At 41.0% G+C, this 26,798-nt stretch overlaps 1 protein-coding gene across 1 annotated transcript in view; it reads left to right on the top strand.

The window, feature by feature from the left end:
• Positions 1–26,406, top strand: part of ZFYVE9 (zinc finger FYVE-type containing 9) — a 58,616-nt gene extending 32,210 nt beyond the window's left edge. The window contains exons 6-19 of the mRNA XM_085308033.1: positions 1,875–2,051; positions 2,400–2,569; positions 3,331–3,454; positions 5,192–5,314; positions 6,535–6,690; positions 14,312–14,536; positions 16,687–16,769; positions 17,502–17,606; positions 20,580–20,730; positions 22,161–22,241; positions 22,614–22,776; positions 23,935–24,040; positions 25,128–25,304; positions 26,140–26,406. Coding sequence (XP_085164159.1) covers positions 1,875–2,051; positions 2,400–2,569; positions 3,331–3,454; positions 5,192–5,314; positions 6,535–6,690; positions 14,312–14,536; positions 16,687–16,769; positions 17,502–17,606; positions 20,580–20,730; positions 22,161–22,241; positions 22,614–22,776; positions 23,935–24,040; positions 25,128–25,304; positions 26,140–26,301 — 2,003 coding nt within the window. The 3' untranslated portion in view covers positions 26,302–26,406. The remainder of the gene's footprint in view (positions 1–1,874; positions 2,052–2,399; positions 2,570–3,330; positions 3,455–5,191; positions 5,315–6,534; positions 6,691–14,311; positions 14,537–16,686; positions 16,770–17,501; positions 17,607–20,579; positions 20,731–22,160; positions 22,242–22,613; positions 22,777–23,934; positions 24,041–25,127; positions 25,305–26,139) is intronic.
• The last annotated feature ends 392 nt before the right edge of the window (positions 26,407–26,798 follow it).

The following is a 26,798-nucleotide window of genomic DNA, read 5'->3' as shown; positions in this document are numbered from 1 at the left end:
AGAACAAGGAAGTACACACACACACACACACACACACACACACCTGCAAAAGGCAGCTGGCTCTTTTTGTGGTGAGTAGGATATGTTTTCCGCTGGGGGAAAGGAGGCATCTGAAAATACTTCAGTTGAAACCAAAAAGGTTCTTGTAAAAAGGTATAATAAAATTGATTGTGTTATAATGATTTCCTTTTAAAAGCCTTTCTGTCGCGTTGCCAGCATGGATACACATTAATGGCAGCGAGCAGTGACACCGCTGCTTGGTTTATCGCAGGGGGAGTGCTGTTTGCATGCTTAGGTGCATTTGCCTCTGAGCTACCTCTGTTTCGGTGTTTCTGTCCCTGCTGCAGTGCTTTGCAGTGGTGCTTTCTGTTACTGGTTAGGTACCCTGTAGCCTGATCATCTGATCCCTCCTGATCTGTGCAGTTTCTTTGTTGGTTCAGATTTTTTTCAGTCAGTGCAGCAGGATAAACATTAGTCTTTGCACAGGTTTGGAGATGGGTGTAGGAATCGTACTTTAAAACAATTATTTCATTTGGTTGCTCARTTTCACTTTTGTATTTCACTCGTGTGTGTGTGTGTTCGTCTGTTTTCTGGCACTTATCCACGGACAAGCTATGTGCTTAATAGGTGTTCCCACCTCTTTTGCTGTACTTTCAATTGATAGCTATGTTGAGTTGACCCTTTGCTTGATTGAGAGAAGACTTTCAAAATGTGCTTTTACCTTGCTGTGAAATTTCTAATAAAGAGATCCTAGAGATGTAAATTTTCTTTGTGCATTTTTAACTCTTTCTTCTTTCAAGACCTGTACTCCAAGTGGATGCAGAATTGCAGTTTAAAACACTTGAATTTAATTAATCTTTCTTCTCAGAAGGAAATGTCAGTGCCTTTTTCATGACAGGTATTTCACTCTGTGGGTGCTGCAGGTTGATGGGAGGAGGAGGGAGGGAGTTTGTCCTGCTGTGTTCCATTTGTTACTTCAGTCTTACTAACTTTACCAAAGCTTTCTGACGATTCATAGCCAAAGGAAGGCAAATATGTACATGATTTATTCAGATTTTCTTAGCTGTTCTGGAAAGGGCTCAGGTGGCATGATACTTATGCCTGTTTAGAGGAATGCTTTATTTGTAACATAAAAATAAGCTTGAAGGTGTAAACCCACATTTGAATTTCCTAGTACCTTGCACAGCTACAGCTCTTTTTTAAAGACACAAAAGAAATATCATCATGGAGATATATTCTGTTCTGCTAGCTAGAGGAGAGATTTCTCTGTAATTGATGTTGCTGACAGAGAAGTTTTAATGTGTTATAGTTTGGGTAGTTGAATTAAGGCCCAAGTCATGTCTTCGGAAATTAATAGCATGGGCTCTTTTATGGTTAGGAATATAAGTTGTTGATACTGATCTGCACTGGACAAAAACAGATGCAAAATGCTTTTCTCAGGTGGAAAAGATAAATCTGCTCAATTGTCCAGTAGGTTATAAAACATTCACGATAGGAACTAGTGTTCATCGATAGGCTCTTACGGAATGCAATAGTGGTAAACATATAAGAATTGAACATTTTAAATTAAATTTTTGAAGAGGAAACAAAATGAGGGAAGAGGAGCTAAGCACCATTCAGGTCAAAGCTCATTGTTATGAATTTCAGAAAATATTTCAATACGGAGTGATACTTACATTGTGTAGCATCAGTGCTCTTTCTTCATGCATTTTTGCATTTTATTCTTTAAAAGTTCCCTGGGCTTTAAAATAAAGGAAGAGAGATGGCCCTTGAAAGGCAGCAGAGCTCAGAGCTACCACAGCTGAGAACACAGTTTTATGGAGTCTCAGGTACATTCTTCTGTGCTCATGTTGCTTGTTCTTTGTTTGCTTTAGCTCAAGCCTGGGAGAACATGATGAGTGCCTCAAGCCAGAGTCCTAACCCTAACAACCCTGCTGAATACTGTTCTACTATCCCTCCTTTGCAGCAGGCTCAGGCCTCAGGTGCCCTGAGCTCTCCGCCTCCCACTGTCATGGTACCTGTGGGAGTTTTAAAGCATCCTGGAGCAGAAGGTAAGAATGCTTCTATTCTTTTTTTCCTTCAGTCTAACTGTAGTAAAAAATTGGTAAGAATGCATGCACTTCATCCCTTCTAAATACTCTAGCTAGTGCCAGTTGCAATATACCTGCTCTCAGTAGGAAATCAGGTTTTTAAGGACAAGTAAACTAGTCTCAGTAGATGTTTGTCTTGGGCTGCACATGTTGCTGCCACAGGCAATGAACTAGAGGATGTCACAAGTCCCTTCTAGCCTTTCTCTCTGAATTATTATTATTATTATTATTATTATTTTGCTTTTCTGCCCACAAATTTTCATGTCAATGTTGCTATGAGATGTTAAATCCAGTATTTTTTTCTCTCAGTGGCTCAGCCTAGAGAACAAAGGCGAGTTTGGTTTGCTGATGGGATATTACCCAATGGAGAAGTTGCCGATGCAGCAAAATTGACAGTGGCTGGGACAACTTCCACTGGAACCTTAGCAGTGTCACATGATCCAGCAAAGCCCGTGACGAACAACACTTTATCAGCAGAAGTAAGGAGCATTATGCTATTCAGTGCTCAAAATACAATACTTGGCTTTGGCCATGAATAGTATATTAGCCTCTGTGGTGATTTCAGAAGACTAATCTGGAAAATCTGTTGAGGCCTGTTTTAGTGTGTTACATAGCAAGTGCCCTCACTTAAATGTCTGTGAAAATAAGCATGTTTTGGACTGAAATGAGCTATTGTACGGCAGAGCACTGGGCAACGTGTGAGATCCATGTGCTAGGCGGCTTCAGAGTTTTAGGCTATGCAGCTTGTGTACGAAGGATGTTTGTGTAATACATGCTTTAAAAAAGCTGAGTCAAGGTCAGTATGGTGTTTGAAATAAGATTGTCAGAGTATTGAGCAGAAGAGTATTTTGACACCTTTTCTCCTAAAAAGATTTATGCATGAAAATACAGCTATAATCTAACAGTTTTAAAAGCATTACACTACATRTGAGAATTGAGTCTTTGCAGAAGGTCAGATGAGCCTGGGTATTCTTTTTACATTTTGTAAGGAAATGGATATGTGTGGTGAAAGAGAAAGGATATGCAGTCTCTGACTAAGTAGGCTTTTTAGTATAGTTCACACACAGTAGTCATCATCATTATAATCTATTTTTAAAGAGACAAGTTACTTGGTACTTCTGCTTCCCTAGCAGAGACAAAACTCCTTCACTTACATCTAGCAATCTAGTCGGCCATCTCTTATATTTTTATCATTATTACTTTTGTGATGTTGTCGTTTCTTATTGTTTGCTTCTTGTAGACTGATAACACTTCAGTATTCTCGGGAAGTATAACTCAGGTTGGCAGTCCTGTTGGCAGTGCAATGAATCTAATTCCTGAAGATGGTCTTCCTCCAATTCTCATCTCCACTGGAGTAAAAGGAGGTGAGAGGAAAACTTGTTAGCTAGTTTTAATGCTTACCAGTTGCAGGCAATCCATTAAGTTACTACACTTATTTTAAAAGTAAAATGCTGGCAATATACTGAAGATCTGAAGAAATTCACAGTAAGTACTCATATGGCTAAAYGTCACGACACTCATTTGCATCATTGATCCTTATTAGTGTCCAGGAAGAGCCCCATTCTGGCAATGAAATTACTGTAAAAGGTAAAAACAAAACCAAAGAGAACATYAACCTCAGTCCAGAAATAAGTGCTGTTTTTTTCACTGATCGGACTGTGGGGAATGTTCCACACAGAGATACATTTTAATTAGCCATATGAATATTCATGTTTGCCTTTGAGGAAGGCTTTTGGAACATTCASTCTATCTGAGGCATCCCAGAGCACTGAATTCAGTGGCACCATTACACAACTTAGCCTGCAGTGAAGTTTTTAGTAATTGTGATGTCCACTCCCCGGGTATCCAAATGGAGGATTCGGGAAAAGAAAAATAATTTTTAAAAGACTAAAATATTTTTTTCTTTCTCTGACAGTTGCTTTCCACAATCTGTTTCATGACATCCTATAATACATTCCTGAGTTAGCTTAGATTTTGTTTYTGATTTTTATATTTCTATTAATTTTTGCCAGCAGGATTTATTTCTGATGTTAAGCAGGAAGTAACCTTTTATTGCAGGGTACTGTCAAAAACAAATATGCAAGCAGCATTTCATTTCAAAACAAATCTGTTCCATTCTGTGTTAGCTGTTCATGTGGGTGCCTAATTATTCAGTCTCTTCCAGAAAAAAGATACAAGGAGTGAACTACTTAAACTGCAGTATACTTTTCTGCACACAACCCACATCTTTGAAGTGCATCAATTTTATATAGATAACTTCACGTAAATCTTATTTTGTATGCTAAGTTGATTTTGTTTCATATGCTGTCACATACTGGATTCTCCTTGCAACATTTTACTYCCAATATTGTAATTCTTTTTAAAAACATTTCAAAAACATTTTTCACATTAGAAAGTGAAATTACCTTTCTTTCTAGATAATTATAGCATGAAAGATAATACATTTCTTTCAGAATCTGTTTTCATCAGTGTAACTACTTTTTTTGTTAAAGCTTAAATACAGAATGGATTATAATCAAATAGATGAAAAATTTACATTTGCTAGTCATATGGAGCTAATCACAGAGGGAAACCACACACATTTTCTGAGTTTTCAGTTTCGATCCATTTTATATGGGATTCAGACCTTCTGTGATCTTTTGAAAATACTGTTTTATGTACTGTTTGCCCCCTTTGTTACCTTCCTATTAGTTATGCACTGCAAGTGTAAGTTCTGTGTTGTGGGTATGGACTGTGTGCTGTGTCTGTAGTCCAGGACTGATGTTGCTATGCTTTACTGTGATATAAATGACTTCATTATCATTTTGGACTTCAGTTTTATTTGATTTCTGTTTTCTCCTTCACTAGATTTAAAAAAAATGATTGATTTATAAAACAAACTATGCTTTCCTAATGGAAAGAGTGTACAGGAGTTATGCATATAAATACTATTAGAGTTTCACTGYGCCTAAGAAGCAATCAATCAAACCAGCAATACTTCAAATAAAGTTTTTTAAAAGGTCAGGAAAAATGCCACAAAGCCAGGCTTAACTGGTTGTAATACAGAATACTGTACCAATAGGTTAATGACTTCACTATGTGTTTACTTGTTTCTCTTATAGACTATGCGGTAGAAGAGAGACCTTCTCAGATCTCTGTTATGCAGCAGCTGGAGGATGGTGGCCCTGACCCTCTTGTATTTGTTCTAAATGCAAATTTGCTGTCAATGGTAAAAATTGTAAATTGTAAGTTCTTTTATTGAATAAAGCTTGGGATGTGAGGGGGGGAGTGGAAATTACATGTGTATTACTCCTGGGAACAGCAGCATTTTTATTTGGTAAGATAGTCTTTGAAAATGTTTATGGACTTAAAACTTTGTACTTAGCCATATTAACTTACATTATAAAAACTTTTTGCAGTGTTTTAGGCATTGATACAGATAATTTTGCATAGGAAATGTAAACTATTTCTTGAGATTGATCTCAAAAATTGAGTCTTTATCTCCTGTCTGACTGACTAAGGCAAGCTGTTTTATCCCTCATTCTTCCTCTGGTTGCTTAACTTCATATTCTAGAAAAAGCCGACAAGATCCCTTAGTAACATGCTGATTCTGCAGTTCTGCCCACCGGATATCTCTCATACCCTTTTCTGTGTGTGTRCATGCACTGAGGGAGGGAGAGACAAATAAGGAGGCATATAGRTTGCCTCTCATTTTAGTAGTTCAGTTGGTCTCTGCTGAGTAAGAAAACCATATTTGAAAAATTGAAAAAGACAGTTTTGTAGCAAAGTGTTTTGGTTCTGTAAAATATTCATATAATTAAAATATTGCTTATGAATATCTCAGCATCTGGCTAGGTAGCCGTATGTGTTATATATGTGTATATATATGCGTGTGTGTGTGTGTATGTATATGTGTGTATATATGTATTTAGATGAAAGATTTTTGTTCTAGTAACTTAGAATTCTTGGTAAATGAATTGTGAAGAGCATGTGTTATTATTAACACTCATATGAAAGAAAACACTGACATCTCAAAAAATACCTGACATCCAGTTATCCATCTTGAGAGGGAGAGAGAGATCTCTGTTTGAAACTGGTTTAGCTGTCAGGCTTGTGAAACACACAGTCAACAGTCTGGTTTTGTCCCCTTTCATTCACATTCAAATCCTGTGCTGTAATTTTGACACAGAAACTGCTAAAGGTCTGCTCTGTGGTGTTAATCCCAAGATCTGACTGGGAGCTGTAATGCTGCGGCTCTTCCTTAGCTGCAAACCCAGAATTGTTGAGCTGCTCTTTGTTTGGATGTGCTTGCTTGTAAGGTAGCAGATTTAGAATGTAATTTGTCTGTGTGAGAGAGATCACCATGCATGCTCTAAAATTGATTCTTGCAACAGCTGTAGTGAAATTTAGACATGTTTTGTGAAATTCTGATTTTGTGTTTTGATCTATGTTTTCCTCTCTGCAGACGTGAACAGGAAGTGCTGGTGTTTCACTACAAAAGGGATGCATGCAGTGGGGCAGTCAGAGATAGTCATTCTCTTGCAGTGTTTACCTGATGAAAAATGTTTGCCCAAGGATATCTTTAACCATTTTGTACAACTTTATCGGGATGCATTAGCAGGTAAGAGTTCTTTGGAGATTAAGATTTAAGATTGGGTTGAATAGATGATAGTACTGGATTACACAGTCATATTTTCTATCATTTAAAAATGGCTACTTTTGTTTGAAAGAATATAAAAAGAGAGTAAAGATCAAAGCTGATAGGGAACTGAGTTTTTATTAGTGATTACTGTCTATACTATCTACTACTACTACAGATAAAGGTACTAGTGAGGTGTTGGTAACATGGGGAGCTGCTCTAAAGATCTTCCAGCCTTCCTGAGGGTGCCAGCATGCAGCAAGTTTGACATATAAAGGCCTTGCATAGATAATTATAGCAATGGAGCAGGCGAACAGTCTCTGTGAYAGCCTTTGTGTTGAGCAGCAATTGCTTAATACCCATTCTGGCCTCCTCTACCAGGCATGAGGCTTAAAATTTGAATAAGGGTAACACATGTCTGAAATTAGTACTCCATTTAGTGGTAAGTGTAGTAGGATGCTCAGCAGGGCTTATAGGTACTCTACTACCATTACTTCTAGTTGTTTTGTTTTGTTTTGTTTTGTTTTCCATTTGAAGTAAGGGTAGCTTTTCTAAAGATGCAGAAAGAAAATTTAGAGGATCATTGTGGATACAGTGTTCAGTATCCTGAAACCAGGCAGTTCAAAAGTCTAATTCCTATAGTATATGCTTGTTACCACATGATGGAGATAATGTTTATGCTGTAAAGTAATGTATATATACACACTTTTATATGTATATACATGTATATATGCCTGGAGTGAATTGTAAGTATTGCAGTAATTATCCTGGAATATGGGATTTTAGTATCTCAGTCACAAGATTGTACTATGTAAACCTTTATACATTTTACTTTTGCTGGGTAAATGGGCTGCCACTTCCAACTAATGTTGGACCTTAGAATTCAAAAAACATTGCATGATAAGGAAACCAGAAGTACTTGGTTCCGTTGATTAGAGAATAAAAGCTAATTTTCAAAGGTCAGGTAGCATCATATGCTGTGCAGGCCTATACACTGAAAATACATATACAAAGAGTTCTGAGTAATCATTCACAATGCTTTTGCAGTGACTGAATCCAGCTRTTTAATGAAATCATTAAAAAGATTTTTATCTTGTAAAATATCTTGATACAACAAAGATCAGCTTGTCCAGAGAGGTCGCCAGGTTCCAAATATGCTATTATCGTATATCCTAATGCAGTTCGTATACGCTGCAAGCAAATGCATTTCCCAGCCTTACTTAATTTGCCATGCCTTATCTTCTAATTATGATGGTATTCAGAGGGAGATAGATATGAAGAGAAATACACACACACACACACACACACACACACACACACACACACACACGTGTATGCACAAATATAATTACATTTTGTGTATATTGCAATGAAACTATATAATTACATTTCAGAAATACATAATTTATATCTCCTACATAATGTATTTGGAATTCTTTTTTTATGCTCTAGTGGTAGTAATCTGATATCCTACAATTGCAATGCTGCAGAGAGCTGCTTGCTATTGTACATTTTTAAATCAGAAACAAMACTTCATTGTTTAAGAATTCCACTCTTTAATGTCCTTCTGATAGTATTTGCTCTATATCGTATTTCAGACGTGTAGCAGAAACAAATACACACCTTGTGTTGCTGTATGATATAACATCAAACAGCACTGAAGCTATTGTAGAACATAGCACCTACAGAAATTCCCATAACGTTCTGTAATGCCGCCTGTCAATATCCGTCCTCTTGTCTTTCCAAGTGGCATATATGAGAGAGAGAAGTATATCTTAGCGTATTTGCAGCTCTGGCTGTTTGCAAGATTATTCAGCCAGAGAGACAGGATATGGTGCTGTAGGGGTTTCAGTTTGGAGGCTGTAATCCCTTGGAAGTGGTTAGCAGTTTGTGTGCTGTTATAGATACAGCCATGCTTCCAAATTAACAAATTTTGGAGGTACTGCACTTCTTTTGGAGATTAGCTGGTAGAGATTTGGAGAAAATGAGAAGTTCCTGAAGAAATTAGGGGCTATTTGAAACCCTGCCTCAGTGTCATTTTTCAATATGTAATGCGTTGATTTGAATTTATTTTGCAGTCAGGAAACTAAAATAAATTTTGTGGGTGTTTTTTTTTTTATCTATCTCCTAAAGTAAATGTTTCCTTAAAAACAGTCATAAAATAAAAAGACATATATAGTATTCTTTATTGGACTGGAAGCAAGAATTACATAGAGTGATGCTGATCTGGTTTTGGAAAGAGTTTGATTCTGTTGTTGTGTTTGTTTTTAATTGAAAAATATAGCCTCCCCCCTTATTTAATTAAAGCCCAAATCTGTAGTGCTTTTTTTCCCCCATGAGCCATTTATTTRCTAGCTCTTCCTGCTCAATTTTGAATTCTCCATTTGAGCCTAGAGGCAAAAACCTGTACGTACTTGTGCCTCTTCCCAGGTGTTTCTGCGCGGCCCCGAGGTGAGCTTGTTACTCGAGGGCAGCCCTGTCCTCTGCGCTAAGCACTGCTCTCAGCCCTTGGCAGGACGCGCTCCTGGCGCGTGCAAGCAGGGGCAGCGGAGCCCGAGTTGCCCTTCGTATTCGTCTCCCATTTCAGCATGGATGAGATTTCAGTCTTCAAACTCAAGCTGCGATCTGGCGTTAGGAATTTSTAATTGTAGAACAATGAGGAGCTTTTGAAGGAAAAAGGGGATTTTCACTACAGATTTTATGAATGCGAGGTATCATAAATTGCTAAGTTGCTAATTAAGGCAAGTATTAATTGTTGTTCTGTTTCTCTCGCTTTGTTTTCCCTCTGGCCCCTTTGTCATCAGGATCCCTGCTATGTTGCTGTGCTAGTTTGGAAATTGAAAGCTCGTGGTTTCTGTTGTAGTAGTAATCCCTTGATTATCTGTGTCTGCTGGCTATAAGCCTGGCAAGAGATCCAGTGAATGGGAAAATGGGAACTTCTGCCCATCTGAATGGGCACTTTGAAGCAGTTGGATGCGTTAATGTAGAACTGCTAGATATGCCTTAGTGCATCAACTTTTCTTTGATAGACGATAATAAATGCTATTGTTACTTTTGTAATAAAAACGCAAATCTGGCAACTCTTGAAATGGGTTTGTTATCTCCRTGTTTTTGGGTTGTTCTGGATGARGATAGATTGATCCCAGTTGTAGTGTATTTTTTACATAGCCTGGTTTTAATTRAATAAGCTTGTAGTTAATATGGARTGGCTCTATAAAGAAGTCCACGTAGATGTTCTCAACTGAGAACAGGCTGAGTAAATAAGGCACCCTTGCAAGTGTCTTGTGAAAAGATGGACACAAAACCGGGTAGGATACAAGGTGGGAGGGTGATTGGTCRGGAGACTGCTCCAGTGTAGCTTGAGGAAGTTCTGGATGCTGGTAACTGCTGCYCGCGTTGGTGGTAAGTGAAGCATTGCGTCCCTTGTCAACGCGAGTACGTTCTTTCCAAATTGCTTGCTGACGTGCTTCAATAAAAGGCTGAAAAACGTGCTGCGCCGGTACGTTACGTCCGTGGCCTTCTCTCTTCCGTGTCTCTTTGTGGCTCTTGGAGTGGCAGTGACCGGGTTTGTGTTGCTTTTCCAAAGAGCGTGTGCTTTTTTGCCCTTGAAGAAAATCCAGCTGGCAAGATCGTCCCCGGGTAGATAGTGCTTTGGATCTGCTGCTGGGGAGCTGGGGCGCGCGGGGTTGCTGGACGGTGGCACGGTGCTGGGTGCTCGGCAGTCCTTGGTGGTTAGCGGTGACCGTGGGGTGAGGCCTCGCAGATGCAGCTCCCGCGCTCCCGAGCGCGCACGCGCTCCCCCCGAGACTGGATGCTGACACCAGCCTGCTGACCTGGCGTTAATCAGGTTTTATGAGGCATGTATCAGGCATGTAACCTCACTGTTTCTGGCTTCGTTATGTACTGAAAGCAATAAAGAGAGGCAAAAATCTTTCTACTGTACCTTTCCTGATACGAACTGTTTTGTGCGAGTCCAGAAGGGGTTGCCAAGCTGATGGGCAAAGTCTGTTCTTCAACAGAGGAAGATGCCTAAGTGAAGAATTMAAAATAGTATGGATCACAACTGGAGAGAGAGTCACGTCAGTGGATACAAGCGTGATTTTTTCTAAAAGACTTTATAGAGCTCCTTTGGGTTTAAGGTCAAGGGTAATCCAGTATAATTGAGAACAGAATAGATACTGACTTCCTGCAAAGCTGCTTTAGATGCATCATACACACTTATGGTGCTTTCTAAATAATTATATCTATTGTCTAATGTTAGGTGCTAGAATTCAATATAAGGAAAGGCACCTTTCCGTTCACTGCAGGATTATTCCAAGTTTATCTCCTTTAGAAAGGAAGTTGCAATATTTTGTAAGCTAAATCACATGCCTTTGAGAAGGGTAGTTTTTCTGCGGGTTCCTCTGACAGCTGCACTTTTTCTACAGGCTTCTGAAATACTGTTCTGTGCTTAAAAACCTGCAGCGCTGCAGGAGGTTGGGTTTCACCTTGCTGAGTTGGCAGTGTTTATTTAAAGTAACTGTATAGCAGATTAAAGAACTTGGGTCAACACAAACAAAAAGTGAATGGAAGTTTGCTCRGAAATACGAATGTTCGGTGTATTACTCGTGGGGTCTCGACTTGGACCAGATAGACAGGAAGGCTGACAAGCCTGGTCAGATTTTTGTGGAGAAGCCCAAACAGGCTTTTTCACTTGGCCTTGCTGGTTGTAAAGGGCACTAGAGAGGAGGGTAGGAACATGCTTGTTTGGTTCGTGCGGTGCGCTCCACAAAGCAGGAGGTTGCATGTTCTTATAAACAAAGTTGCAGCACAATTTTCTAATCCCAACAGTGTGTCCTCATTGTAGTGGAAGCCTATTGGAGCGTGCGCTGCATCAGCTGCTTGTGTCAAAAGGAGTAACTTAGAAAGCCGTGGCTCCTGGTAGCAAAGAGCTGAACAGCTGAGTTGCAGATTCCTCTCTTGAGGGATTTTTCATGATTCTGTTGGCTGAAAAATTTCTTGTTGAGGCAGCTGAAGCGTRTGAGCCTTGAAGCTCCATCTCCTGAAAAATAAGTAGTCGTCCCCTTCTGCTGCAGCGCTTGGCATCCGTCACTGGTGGAAACGTTTGACTGCTTTGTCACGGCAGTGGGCAGTACTTCATGTCACCAAACCATACAGTTTTGTACAGCTTAGTTTTGCCCAGCCTCTTTCACACAAAAAAAATGCTTAAGGGTACAGAATTAAATTCAGATTAAACAGTTTATACAGCTTAAGGTTAGAAAGGACTGTTGTGGTCATGGTGTTGGAGCAAAGAACCTTACCAGGTAATTTTACCATCCAGTCTGTAATTTCTGTTTTGATAATAGCAGATGGGAAGGGAAAAAGGAAGTTCAAATGAAGAAGAGGAGATTATTGGGGGTGGGTGGGAACTGGAAGCGAGCAGAGTTGAGATGGAAGGATGCCAGCAGCTATTTTAGATCAGAGAAGATCTTTCCTGAGCACCAATTACTGCATTGGTTTGCAGTTGCCGGAGGGACGCCTGGGTTGGTGCTGTGGAGCAAGGTATTCWCTGAGCAAGCAGCGTGTTACGGCACAGGCTGACAGAGAAACGCGTTTGCAGCTGGGCAGCAGCAACGCTTCTCAGCAGCTGGCAGCCTTTGATGTGGCTCCGCTGATCACGTTAGTCCTTCAGTTTGAGGAACGGCTACTTTTCATCCACGGAGCGTTTACAGAAATCGTAAGCGCTGAGGATTCTGGCATTAGCTCTGGGCTGGTGGTGCCAGCTCTGGCTTGCCTGTACGTGTAAAACTACAAATGAGCTTTGCAGGGTGGCCACAAACCACGAGCGAGCCTCACCCTGCCGCGGGCTGCCTGGGCCACCGAACCCCCGTGTCCTCTATCAGAGAACTCGAGAGTTTGGTTTGTGCAGCACTTCGTGGGCACAGTAAAACGAATCCAACCGAGGTGCCCACARATTTGAATAGTTTGGAAAATCCTGCTCTTATTTGGTATTTGGAGGTGTTAGAGGAGCCTTTTCTCTGCAGACCTGCCAGTAGTGGTGTTCCTATACCAGTACTGGCTTTGGGGAGAGTTGCTGTGACTTGAGACTTTCAGAGGGGATCAGTTTAAGGTCAGGCTTAACACCCTCCCCATCACACCAACCAAACCTCTGTTGTGGTTAACCTTTCCTTGGCAAYGTTGTACTTGTTAGGTTTTCCTGTGTTTGTAAATGTTTGAGTGTGATTTTTTTAGGCTGTTTGCAGTATAAAATTGAGAAGGTTTAATTTGAAGATCATATTTGGATTACTGAGGATGTCATTATAGATGTATTTCTGCAACTTGTGTTTTTTACTTACTGAAGACCTAATACGTGTGTGTGTAAAAGAGAAACCTCTCAGTCACTATGTCCAGTTAATGTGCGTGTTGAGGAACAAGGGGCACAGCATTTCTTTTTCTCTGCCTTGAATTAGTGTGTTTTTTTTTTTGTTTTTTACAAACATTGCGTTATGAGTTGGTGGAGAGAGAGCAGAAACTCCTACTCAGCAGTCTCGCTTTGGATGGTGGATGAGGACTGTGAGAGAAATTGAGAGGCAGTCGGTGCTGACAAAGAGGGTTCACTTCTCCGCTGTCCTCYGTGCTCTGCCAGCAGAGAAGGGAGCATTAAGGCGAAGGGGCAGCAGCGCGGCCCCGGGGTGAGCCCTGCCTCCGCAGGAGGGGAAGCCCTGGCACTGCCGCAGAAGCCCTGGAAGTCTCTGTGGTTGCCTCGAACGTGAGCGGTTGCTCGTGAGTGCTGTGATCCTCCACACTGTTCTGAGATTACTTGTTTCTCTTTGAGGGCAAATCAGCACTATTAATACTCACGTCTTCCTACGGAGAATAGCGATCAGCTGTTTTGTACGTTATTTGCATGCTGTTGTTAACGTTTCATAAAAGGAATCACRCCATGGTTCTTTGCTCCAATGTTAAATGCTGCATTGGAGGCTGAAACGATCTAATCAACATTCAGATTCATTCAGTCCTTTCAGCATAAATATTTTTGGAAATTAAGAGCATCAGAGAATAAAAATTTGAGTAAGAATTAGTGGTATTTCTCCCCTGTGTCTTTCCCAATTGCATTTTACATAAAGRATACTAATTACATAAACACTCTTTTGTGGAATTTCTCAAATGACCCAGATCTTTAATATGTCTGGCAGGCATGCCAGTGGTTTGYGCAAAAGGAAGGAAAGTCAGTGGGCATTAATCGTTTGACCAGGTGCATTTGTACGCACCTCTCCTTGAGCTGTTGTCCTTGAGAAGAAAGGAGTAGGCATTGCATGTATTTTGCAGTGTATYTCTCTATATGCATGTACAGCTAGAAAGACAGAGGAAAAAAGGAGAGGTGGTGGTGGGTCTGTGCTTGTAGGTACTGTCCTGATTATTCCATAATAGACTATACAGTTTTGCACAAGAGGTAGCCTAAACCAAAATCTTTGGTTTTTGTGTGATTAATGGACATCAACGAGGAACATACTTTGTTTCCTGAAACTATGTTCATTATGATTTTTTTCTCTCTTCTGAAAAACTCTTTAAATTCTTGATACAGCTCTCAATCCYGTGAAATAATAAGCATTTTTGTTCATAGGTAACGTTGTGGGCAACCTGGGACACTCCTTTTTCAGCCAGAGCTTCCTCGGAAGCAAAGAACACGGGGGCTTCTTGTACGTTGCGGCTACGTATCAGTCCCTGCAGGACCTGGTGCTCCCCACCCCACCCTACCTGTTTGGCATCCTCATCCAGAAATGGGAGACACCCTGGGCTAAAGTGTTCCCCATCCGGTTGATGTTGAGACTTGGAGCCGAATACAGACGTAAGTATTGTAGTTCCTTTAGCTGCATTAATTTTTGCAGGAGATTCAGGTTTATAGAACACCCAACCCTAAATTGTTGTCCTTTCTAAGCCATATTCACATAAACAGGCAACTAAGAACTGTTATTGCTGGTGCTTCATACTCATGTTGCATCCAAGTGACAGCACCGCACATACATGACCTGCCGCCTTTTTACGACGTCTGTACTGGCCCATCAGGGCGACTTTCATGGCGGCAAACCTAGTTCTGAGCAACTGCTCCCTTAGTTGCTCACTTAGTGACCTGAAATAAAGTGCAGAACAAGTCTGACTTAGCTGCTCTATTTAGGACAAATGGAGCATCTCTCTTGGTTCGAAGAGAGATTATAAGTCTGTCCATCATGCCAGATCAGAATTTTGCTGTATTGCTTGATTGCTGCCTTAAYTGACTGGTCTGGTAAAGCTGCGTTAATGTGAAAATGATCTGTTGTTAAAATTTTTTTCACATGCGCTTACCAGTCTTTCCGTAGATTTAACAAAATAAGCTTTAGGATATACCTTAGAGTGATTTGTAAATTTAACTTATGTCATTTAGGGGACATCATCTGGAAGATTTTCATTAAAAATATGTATTACTAGAGAGGAAAAAAAATCTTCAAAACTTGCTTTCTGAGGATGAAAGCTGTAGATTAAAGTTGGYTAAGCAAACATTACCATTAAAGGTGTCGATGTTTTTGCATGCATCTGTGAGGTTTTTAAGCAGTGTATTTCTGTCACCATTAAAAAAAACAAAACAAAAAAAAACCCAAAGATGCTTATATTTAGGATGAGACATCYGTTTTTAGCACAGAAACAAATGTTTTGATACTCATAGCTGGAAGTACCTACTCCGGGTTTGTTAGGAAGCTGAGTCTCTTCTGTGGCTGTGGGCTGGATTTGGGCATATTCAGTTGTCGTGTGACAGCTGTGACTGCAGATCGCCTCCCCTCCAGGTAGGGCTGCCTTTGCGAGCCAGGCAGCGCCGCGCGCATCCCCCTTGCTGGGTGCAGCTGGCAGGTTTTGGCAGTTTGTCCAGTACTGCTGGATGAGCAGCAGATCAGTTGCAGGAGTCACCCTGGGCTTCTGGAGGTCCAGAAAATGGCTGCTGAGCACCTGCAGATCAGTCGTCAACGCTCGAGTGCGGGAGCCGAGCGCCTCTGGGCGCAGCTGAGCTGCCGTGAAATCTTGGCACTTCTTGGTGCCCTGGGAAACGGTGCATGAGCCGCTCAGCTGGACGGAGCGGGCACAGGAGCTGCGACGCTTTCCACGTGTGTCAGCGTGCAGAGCTCAGCGCGCTTCCATCAGGAAATCCTGATGATGTTTCTCTGACCTGCTGAGCATTTTATGGCTCCTTCTGACTACAATGGGGACTGCGAAGATGTGCAGCGTTTTGGAAACCAGGCTAGGTGGGTGCTTAGGAACCTTCCTTCAGACACACGCTTAGGAAACCTTGGCATTACACGTTGCTGCGTGAGTCATGTTTCAGCCTCAGTTAGGGCTTCTACTGCGACGTAATGTAGCCAGATCCATACTGAACACGCTGAATCACCTCATAGATATTCTGTAAGTCTGGCCAAGTCAGCTAAGGAGTGTGGAAATTTTGCACTGTTGACATACTGTAAATTCCTTCTTAATTCCTTTTGACGTACTCCTATAGAGAATGTCACATTTTCAAGAACTGTGGAAACAGAAAATGAAATAATTTTGATATTATCACTTGCATATGTCACATATGTCAACTGAAGAACCTAAAAGCTTGTGATGCTATAGCAGAGGGCTGCAGGATGGTCGTAAGAACGGAGAAGCCGTTTCCATGAAGTATCTTGAGAAGGGCATTTAGGCAGGTCGTCTTTGCAATCATCATCCAAATCGCTGCGTTCAGACCTACAGCCTGGTACTCGTARGCGTCCCACATAATCCTTACGGCTGCCAGCACGATGGGCAGGGAGGCACAGCAGGCATGGAAGGCACGTTATGGTAATACCACACTCCTCTTCTGCTCTTTAAACTCTGGTCTTCAGTGCAAACCTTTCCTTTTGCTGCTGCTTACTGTAGTCACCCAAGAAGACTGTTTTTGCAGCATCTCTCAATAGGCAAACTTAAATCTGACTTTTTTTGTCTTGTTTTCCCTAGTTTACCCTTGCCCGCTTTTTAGTGTCAGGTTTCGTAAGCCGCTGTTTGGAGAGACTGGACACACAATTATGAACCTGCTTGCAGTAAGTGCCGAGTTTGCGTCTTCCACTGGTGTGCATGGATCAGCTGGGGGAGAACTGTCCTCTTGCACATAGTAGGTGGCACGCGCAAAAGATGACAAGAGGAAACAGCAGGCATTTGGGTGGATGATCTGCTGTTGCTGATACTGGATATCAACTTCTGAGACTGGGGGAAATTGTAAAAAAATCAACATCCGAGACCTGGCCACTTGAGACTTTAGATCTGGAAATAAATGCAGTAATTGCTCAGGTTCCTTCCTCAAAATTGCTAGGCCATCGCGGTGTTTAGTCACAGCTCTCTGATTATATGGTTTCAACTGAAACAAACTTAGTAGCTCTTCCTACTTTGCTGATATTTTCAATATAGAAAATTCTCTTTGATGCATGATCTAACCTTACTGCTAGAGAAACTAGTGACTGTGCAGTGATGTAACAGCACAGACAACAGATTTTCTAATATACAGTCATGACATTCAAGACTGAAGAATACAGATTTTTTGGTATAAAAAAAGTCAGTGAAATGACTAAGAGGTACGTGTGTGTACGCACATACCTACGTACTTCAGTTACGTGTGTTACAAGCTGAGGTTCCCTCCCAGCCTGCCTTTCAGTAACTAACTGCAGTTATTTTAATGGGCTCACTAGTGGTCACTAGGCTAGTTGTGAAACCTGCTATGTTAATGATAGTTGCTGTGCCTAACTTTCTAAAAAATAAAAGCCTGTTTTAATTACCAGGACTTCAGAAATTACCAGTACACGCTGCCTGTGGTCCAAGGTTTAGTGGTTGATATGGAAGTCCGAAAAACCAGCATCAAAATTCCCAGCAACAGATACAATGAGGTAATGCTTAAAATAAAACATGTATTTACTATCTCTTTGTGGTTGGAGGACCTGGGATCTAAATGAATTTTATTTACTACTGCTGATGAAAACTGCCTCAAAATCAAACTATAAATGCATGATGCATGTGTTTTGAGAGAGAATGAGGATGTGTCCACAGGAAAAATAGATACATGATTTAATTTTGTATTAATTAAAAAGGAAGGATAATTTCTCTTTTTCTTTAGAGCTTTTAATTACTTCCATGTAAAGTGTAAGTATAAATAATTGAAAATATTAGAGGATTTCAAAAACTGTTCTGACTTGAGCAAATCAGTTGATAGACTTCACCCTTGGAGTAAACTAGGAGAAAAAGTACATGAACTTTGCTCATCTATGTCGTATATGTACATACAGCATTTATTAATAGTTGGATTGCTGATTAGTTTATGTGAAATGTCTATGTACTTACATTTTATTAATTTATATTTGATTTCTGGTGTGAGAAACTACCACTTTTTTCTACTAGCAAGGATTCAGTGTTGTTTGCAAAGCTGAGTGACAGAGATTTGAGCAACAAAGAAGGAAAACAAAGGAGAGGGGGGTCATTTTGTGGGCTGTCTGCCTGAAGAGCACGGGGCAAATGGGCACCTTGGTATTTTGAAACAAATCAGCAGTTAGTGATGAAAGGAAACCTCCTGGGCAAAATGGTATATTTAAACATTCTTCTAGTATCAGATGAGAATATAGCATATCTCATGAGAGAATTTGCCTTGCAAGAATATAATAATAGTGAAAGTGAAGAGATGCATTAAAAAGGTGTTTTTAGGTAAAGTTTGAAAACATGAAACTGGTGAAGCAAGAAGGGTGTGTTGTAAGGTGTATTAATTCTTGATGATGCGAGAAAATAGAAAAGGTCACTAAAGCTTGCACCTGATCTGGAATTAATGTATTAGGAAAGTGCATGAATTAAATAGATATTGGCATGCAAGATGCAGTTTAATGAGCATTAACTCTGCCTGACATTTACAGATGTGTTWTCTCGGTTCCTTACTAGATGCTGCATAAAGCTGAACTTTGAGGAAGTTCCTGTGTTGCACAGGACAGCAAAATCTCTGTATCATGCTTGTATTCGCTTTCCAGTGTGAAGCAAGGGTTCAGCTTTTTAAATGGAGGAAAGGTGTTATTTATTTAACACTACTGTATGCAATCCAATTGGAAAGCTCGAATTTTAGAGATTTTTTCATCAGAGCTTAGTTTGATTTAATGGGAATTAAACCACAAGACCTTTACCTTTTTCCCCCCTGTAAAGGTGTATTTAATTAGCAAAGAGAGTGTCATTTGAACTATCAGAAAGTTAAAGACTCATTYGAAATCTTATGCATAGATGATATGTGGTGAAGCCAGATTGTGATTGAGAAATTAAACATTCAGTCTGCGTTTTTTCTTATTAAATACATAGCTTTCTCCTCAAAATGATTTTTTTCCCCTACAACTTACAGTGTTACTGTTACCTGTCTGACACTGTTTAGTCCCCCAGCAAAGGCGAGTGTCGCTTTTCCGTAAGTTGCCGTGGGGCAAAGCCCCGTGGCGGGTCCCGTTGTCTCTGGCTAAGGTAATGGCAGCTGCTGCCCTCCGGAGGGATGGCTGCTGTCTAGCTGAAGCCTTGCTTTYGGAACATGGCATGATAAACTAGATAATGAAATACACTGCTGTCTGATGCAAAATCTTAAGTTTCCTCCCCGAATATTACACCTATGCACATTTATCAATAGTGAGCGTCAGCTAATGTTTCTGACACTATAATTAAGGTTTTATGTTAGAGAGAGATAAATGCATTGTGTGTAGTGTGCACGCTCCTCAGCTACACACTACACACAACGCTCACTATTGATAAATGTGCATAGGTTTAATATATTATTAAATAGCTATTGAGTTATTAAAATAATTATTATTTRCTATTTAAAAAACTAATTAAATTACATCTCCCCTTCCCCAAGTGAAAACCTACAGAGAAAGAAATTGCTGAATTATTTGACATCTCTTAACAGTGTTCACACTCTTTAACTGCACATCCACAGCTATTTAAAAATTACAATAAATAAATAATAATTCATCATTTTCCTTCCCTTTAGGGTTTTCACAGGGGGAGTGTGTGTGTAATTTAATTAGCTTTTCCTTTTTAAGGAAAGAAACGGTTTATAGTTTTGAAATGAATTCCGAAGATAGATGACTGCTTCAGTTTTCTTTTTGGAGCAAAGATCTCATAGTCTGAGTCTCCATAAAATGGAAGGGAGGAAAAAAGTAAGGAAGCTGTATAATTTACAAGAATATTTTGTCAAAGCCTTTAAGTAGATGCTAATTAGCAAAGCTGAAGTGAAGGTATATCGCTGAGTTCATGGATGTTTTTTGGAGGCTTCCTTTCTAGAGAATTAAAATGGTATCTAGATGTCTGTGATTAAGGCTCTTTATAAAGCCTTTGAAATAAGGAGCATTGATCCCAATTTCAGAAGCTCATGAGGATGAGGCACAAAGAAACTAAAGCTTTGATGTTTGTCAAAGTACAGACTTGTGGCAGAGCTAGGATTAATGCCACGAGTCTTAGTCCTGGTCTTTCTGTGGAGGCAGTATTTTTCATTTGTGATCTGTATCATCCATATTATAAGCAATTGCAGTACGGTAAACAAGCCAGACATTACATCCCAATGTTTTTTTTAATGTACTTTTTAAGCTGGCTGGAGAAAGTAACTTTTTCAACTTCAGCTGTCTCTCATACCTTTTATTCCTATTACTTAAAYGGTAGCCCTTTAAAACAGCTAGATCATGTAAGGCCTGAAGCCCCTTTTCAAAAGAAATTTATTGTTCTGAGTGCTGAAATCTCTTTCGAAGTGGACTGAGGACCTTACTGTGGCCGACTGCGCTGTTCCAAGAGCGACCTGTTTGCGGTAGTGCCTGGYGAACACGGTGGAAGTGGTTAAACCTTTCTGTCTGCAGATGATGAAAGCCATGAACAAATCCAACGAGCATGTTCTGGCAGGGGGAGCGTGCTTCAATGAGAAAGCAGACTCGCATCTGGTGTGCGTCCAGAACGACGATGGGAATTACCAGACGCAGGCCATCAGTATCCATAACCAGCCGAGGAAGGGTGAGAACAGGGGCGCGCAGGGAGGCCTCGGCCCTGCGCGACGTGACTTTTGCTGTTCGTGTTCCTGCTACGGCACGTRGCTCCGTGAGTCTGTCAGAACTGGGTTTGTCTGCATTTCACTGAGTTTCTGCTAGCTCAGAAAATAATTGAGAGCACCCACGCTGCTGGACTGGCACCTTTGTAAGCTAGACGCGTAACAGGAGGAAAAGCAGCACCGCTTTGCCCCTCTCGGCGCCGTATTCCCCGCAGGTGTCGGGGCGCAGTATGCCGTTTGCATCCTGCGTACGGCCCACGTGACGCGCCTCTAGGTCGACAACGCTGTTCCGAGTCTGTCTGAGCGGTGCTCTGGCAGCTTCGCAGGAGATCAAGCAGGCATAAAATAAAGCACRTTACAGTTTGCCGCCTTTGTAAATTTGGTGATGCTGCCTGCACAATACAGCTTAGGACAGGGGCTGCTCCAGAGGTCACAGCACTCTAATTTCTGTAGGCAACATTTCTGTGTTAATAAGGAGAGTAGTCACTGGCATTACTGGRGGGTACAGGCTAGGCTGTAGTTGCCTGTGCTTGACCTCTATATTATGGGAAAGGAAGAAGACTGGGTTTAAAATGGGAGAAGGGTAAATAGGAACAAGCAGCAACTGGTGCATTTTAATAACTCACCCTCAAGAGCTCCAGAACCTCCTCAGTGTTCACCTCAATTAGACAATCTAATTTCCTGTTTTTTGTTTTTGTTACATTAAGTTGAAATGCAGCAGCAGGTGTGTTCTGAGAATTTATGTCRGGGGTCTGGGGGAAAAATTTACGGCAAAGGCATTTATAACATCTCCAAATGCGAACAAGCAAGACAGAGGCCAACTCCTGAGCTGGCAATATCCCAATATCCCCAGTCACTCAAGTGAGTTTATACTGGACTGGGAGGTGGCTCAGGGCTGATGCTCATATCCAAGTTTTGCTCATTTTACGTACRGGATGTGAAGAGGGATTTTCAGCAGTTACCTTGTGATGCTTAGTGGTCATTTAAGAGAATTTTATTTTAAGCTGACTGATTTTTGAGCTGTGGCCAGTGGGTTGGTGTTAGTGTGATCTGTAAACAGCCCACGTACAATCTTTGCCAGCTGTGTGGGAACATTTTAGAAGCAAGTTATGTATTTGCTTACTCTAAAATACAGTCCTGAATCTTAGAGCTTTGGGAGGGAGGAGAGATTAAATATGATAAACTGTTGTCCAGTTTAGAAAATCATTAGGTGATTTGCACTTGCTTAGCCAAGCCTCTGACATGCATTAAAGTCACCGTTACCTCGGAGTAGCATTCTTCCTGATTTGGATTAATCGCCTCTCTGGATGATAGAGCTGTGATACCCAGGTCTTGTATAAAACATTGTCCTGACAAAAGCCCCACTAAATCATTCCTCCTGTTGTTGTTGTTGCAGTGACTGGTGCCAGCTTCTTTGTGTTCAGTGGAGCTTTAAAATCCTCTTCAGGTTACCTTGCCAAGTCCAGTATTGTAGAAGGTAAGAACTGAATTGCTTCCTTAAAACACACTGGTTCTCTTTCACTGCTGCTTAACTATAGTGTTGTTAAGGCTCTGTTATGCCTTAAGCATTCAAATTGTGCTGCTGTTTCAGCATTATCTTAGTTTTTAGCCAAAAACCCTGTTTCCTTCAAAGATGGGGAACTTAACTGAGAAAAAAGAACTAGTCCAGATGCTCTGGGTCCATGACAGTGCCATATGTTTTAGGAATTTGAGAATTAAGAAAAGCTCTTCCATAGCTGCATATAATTCTTAAAATAGATTCTGAAATTTTATGTCGGAAGGATGTTTGTTTGTTTTATTTTATGGACTGTGGCGTATTTTGGCTTATGAGGATTACTTGGTTCCCTAGATGGGGTAATGGTCCAGATAACGGCTGAGAACATGGACTCTTTGAGGCAGGCCTTGAGAGAGATGAAAGACTTCACCATCACTTGTGGCAAAGTAGATGCTGAAGATCCTCAGGAACATGTTCATATTCAGTGGGTAGACGACGATAAAAACTTCAGTAAGGGGTAAGTAGAGAAACAGTCTCCCAGCAATAAATGGTGACTGTTTTGAATGCTTTTGTTAAAAATTTTAATTGATCTTATTAGGTGCCTGAGATGGGAAATAAACAGGAATTACATGTCTGCACCTCTTTCAAATGATAAGTTGCAATTAAATATAATGAAAATGGAACTAAGATAAGAGCTTTGAGACATCAATTTAGAAAGTTGCCAGTGCTCTGAAAAGATTTCTTACCTTTGCCAATATCAAGTTATTGGAAACCACTAATGTATCTTCAACTCAGAATGCTGAATCCTGCATATTATAACTTCTTAATTTGCATTAAGTAATGCTGGAAATAAAATCAGTTTAATACCACTAGTAAATCTGGAGCCTTCAAAATTAAGCCAAAAGAATGGTGTTTATGTCATTTTAAGTATCTATTGTAATAAAGCTCTGTTGGGGTAGGTACTATCTTTAAGGTATCAGCATATAGAAAGGATATTTTTGTAGGAACRTTCTGTTTGGGTCAGCTTTAAGTTCTGTACAAATGTAGCAGAACATGTTTTGGGCTGTGTAAGTAGTAGTTCAGATATTGCTGGACTATACTGAGATTATAAATGAATAAAAATCCAATCATCTGCATGAAATACGCATCTCCTATTGCAGTGTTAGGATCTTCTGAGGTCTTAGCTCTGATGCAAAACTGTGTTGAAAACCTGCAGGAAGGTCCTTCCTGGGCTTGATCTGTACTTACTGACCAGGGACAGCACCTCACTGCCGCTCGCAGGGAGGCTAAGCCCACTGGGAGCCCATTCCAGCAAGGCTGCTTTAAGATCCAGTCCAGTAACGTCATCATAATTTGCTGGGATAGTCAAAATTGCTGGTTTTGCTGGGGGGGGGGGAGGAACACAACTTGCAGAGCGCCAAAGTTCCCTTCTGAGGCTAACGCTTGTCCACGGCCCGCTTAGCTGATGCAGTAAGTTGCTGTGCAGTAATTCAAACGGCAGAGCGTGCACTTACGGATCAACCCGTAGCAGGCCCGGCAGGYGCTGCCCTTCCTCCCTGACGGAGCTTCCTTCGCAGTGACGTCGCCTGTTCAACAGAACTGCCCAGGTGACCACCATGAAATGCTGTCTTCTGCTAAGCAGGAACTTACTTACCCTTTACCTCTGCTTTTGCAGTGTTGTAAGCCCTATTGATGGCAAATCAATGGAGTCTATAACAAGTGTGAAGATATTTCATGGCTCAGAGTACAAGGCAAATGGAAAGGTCATTCGGTGGACAGAGGTAAGGAAGTCAACCTGATGGGCCTGTAAACTAGGACTTAGCATTGTGCGACTGCAGCTGCAGCACTGTCTTTATTTATTTGACAACAGTCCAGCCCTGCTTTTCCCTACACACCAATRAAAGTAGAAAATTCTTCAGAACAAACCTGTACTAGCACTCCTACTTGGAAGGAAAGGCTCACTAAGGCATAAGGCAGAATTAAGTGCCCTATCACTGATGTGTAGCTCAAGATGCTACCACATCCATCCTGTGCAGCACACTGTGCACGGGCCACCTCTTTTCCTGTGCTGTTGTTGAACCTGGGAAGAAACAGAAGAATACTCGCTATGTTACCCACAGTCACAGCTGGTTTCATTTGTATTTGCATTAAAAACTACCCATTAAAAGACTCCTTTTTAATGAAGCCAAATCTTAAGTACTTATTCTAAAAAATGTTATTTTGAACTACCTTTCTTTTGCTAAAATGCTGAACAATTTAAATGACGGTACTGCAGCATAAATCAGTTGCAGCATCTGCTCCATTAAGGAACTACTTATATAGCTGATGAGACCTGTGAATCTGCCCGCACACAAGTGCTAACATTTCAGGATTTCCTGAAATGTTTCACTTAACCTGCCCAGTGGGAACCAAGTTAATCATGTTACAGCTTGCCACTTTATTGTACTTTTTCCAAGGTCAGTTGGGCTCAACAGAGATAAATTTACTAACAACAGTAGTATGATAATAGGGATTTTCTTTTTGAGACTGAGATGGCTTCTACTAAATATAAATTTTATGAAATAAAAACTGCTTTTTAAACAGGTAATTATTAAAAACTGTGTGCAGTACATAATGAATTTCCATAGTGAGGATTTTGACCAGAACTGAAAGGTTGTTGCGAACACTGCTTTTAAAATATCTTTTGAAGAGTGTGGGTTTTTTCTGTTATTGTTTTTGTAAGCTAGGTGGTTTATCTTTAGGTTTTTTTGCCCAACTTCCCTGAGATGCTCCTCTTTGAGTCTTCATTTGTCAAAAATTTAAACAATAACTAAGCTTCTTTTGTATAAAATCCAAGAGTTATTGCTTGTATTGACATTTTTCTCCTAGGTGTTTTTCCTGGAAAATGATGAACAACATAACGGTCTGAGCGACCCAGCTGATCATAGCAGACTGACTGAAAATGTGGCAAAGGCTTTCTGTTTAGCTCTCTGTCCTCATCTTAAATTGCTAAAAGAAGATGGAATGACTAAGCTAGGTCTGCGTGTTACACTTGACTCAGATCAAGTAAGTCAGTCTTGAATAGTTTCAGTTTGATGGGGTGGTTTCTTTCCCTTGTTTATTCCTCAAAAGGATGAGTGACACTTTAATGTTTGATAGTACCACTAGAACAGTTAATTAGTGGCGCTAGCTGTTGTTTGGGGAAATCTGTTAAAATCTGAAAGCTGTGCATAGTGCAAATTAACGTCAGTGCTTGACCCCCACCTGCTCTGTACTCAGAGACCTGTGACCAAACACTGGGGCTTGCTCAGGAAATTCCCCTACCCGCCCCAAGCTAGCCTTTTCGCCACACATTAAAGTTGAGTATAATAAATCTGTTCTTGAGTTTAGCATAAAAACACTGTGAACAAGCAGTCTGTTCTTAAAAGCTTGCACTGCACAGGTGGCAGAGCAATAGGAAGGTGCTTCCCCCCCCCCCCCCCCCCCCCCCCCCCAAAAAAAAAGGCTGTATACCAAAATCTGCAAGCAGAGCTGAGGCTCCCTTGGCAAGACAGCAGGCCTTACCTCTGAGCAGAAGTGTTTCTGGTATCTGCCCGCACTGAAATACTGTACAGCTTAGTGTGCTCCTGCAGGGTGTGGTTCCTGCTTACCTGAGAGAGCTGCTTTGACAAAGCAGTGAAAAAACAGGGCTGCTTTTGTCTAGCTGGGAGCACACAGAAGAACAAAAGCACCTGGAGAAGCTGTTCTAGTGCCTGACGTCCCCTGAGAGGCAGGCAGAGACCTCAGCGCCCAGCCAGCCCATCTTCCTCCTGCACAGCAAAGTCACTTCCCTTTACTGCCCCCGATCCACAGCCTTGTGTCCTGTTCGCCTTAAAACCCGCTCTTACTTTGTATTTTCTAGGTTGGTTATCAAGCTGGGAGTAATGGACAGCCACTGCCCTCTCAATACATGAATGACCTGGACAGTGCCTTAGTTCCAGTGATTCATGGAGGGGCATGTCAGTTGAGCGAGGGGCCAGTCATAATGGAGCTCATCTTTTATATTCTGGAAAACATCTCATAAGAGGACTTCATTTTGTGTTCAGACCTGTTCCAGCAGCAGTTGTATCTGAATCATTTGCACTTTAAAACTGGAGAATTAAGCTTTTGTTAACACTATTAATGGGAAGGGGGGGGGGAGGAGGGAGGGAGGGACGGTTGTTCCATAATTCTAAATCTTCTATGCATCGTCAACAAACAGGATCAGGGCAGCTTCTATACTACAACATGGCTATGCTATTCTTGCAGCTAATACACTTCTGTTACTGTTTAGAAAAATGCTCATGTTTAAAGACTTACAGTCATGTACTCTAAATGCTCAAACGGGTGCAAAGATCACTGGGGGGCAAATAAAAAATGAAACTCCAATCTTGTACTGTTTGTAGATGGACACGTGAGAAACAACAGTCAAGACCTCCATTCTGACCTCATCGTAACGCYGTCTGTGGTTAGTCTGTAGACATTTAAAAAGTAACGTTTACATTATTTTGACCAGACTATTGGTTGAAATACATTTGGGGT

Source organism: Rhea americana, unplaced genomic scaffold, assembly GCF_003343005.1.
Source record: "Rhea americana isolate MKP2758 unplaced genomic scaffold, rheAme1 scaffold_27, whole genome shotgun sequence".
Classification (NCBI taxonomy): Eukaryota; Metazoa; Chordata; class Aves; order Rheiformes; family Rheidae; genus Rhea; species Rhea americana.
The sequence above is the reverse complement of the archived record's forward strand: the minus strand, read 5'-3'. Positions and strand labels throughout refer to the sequence as shown.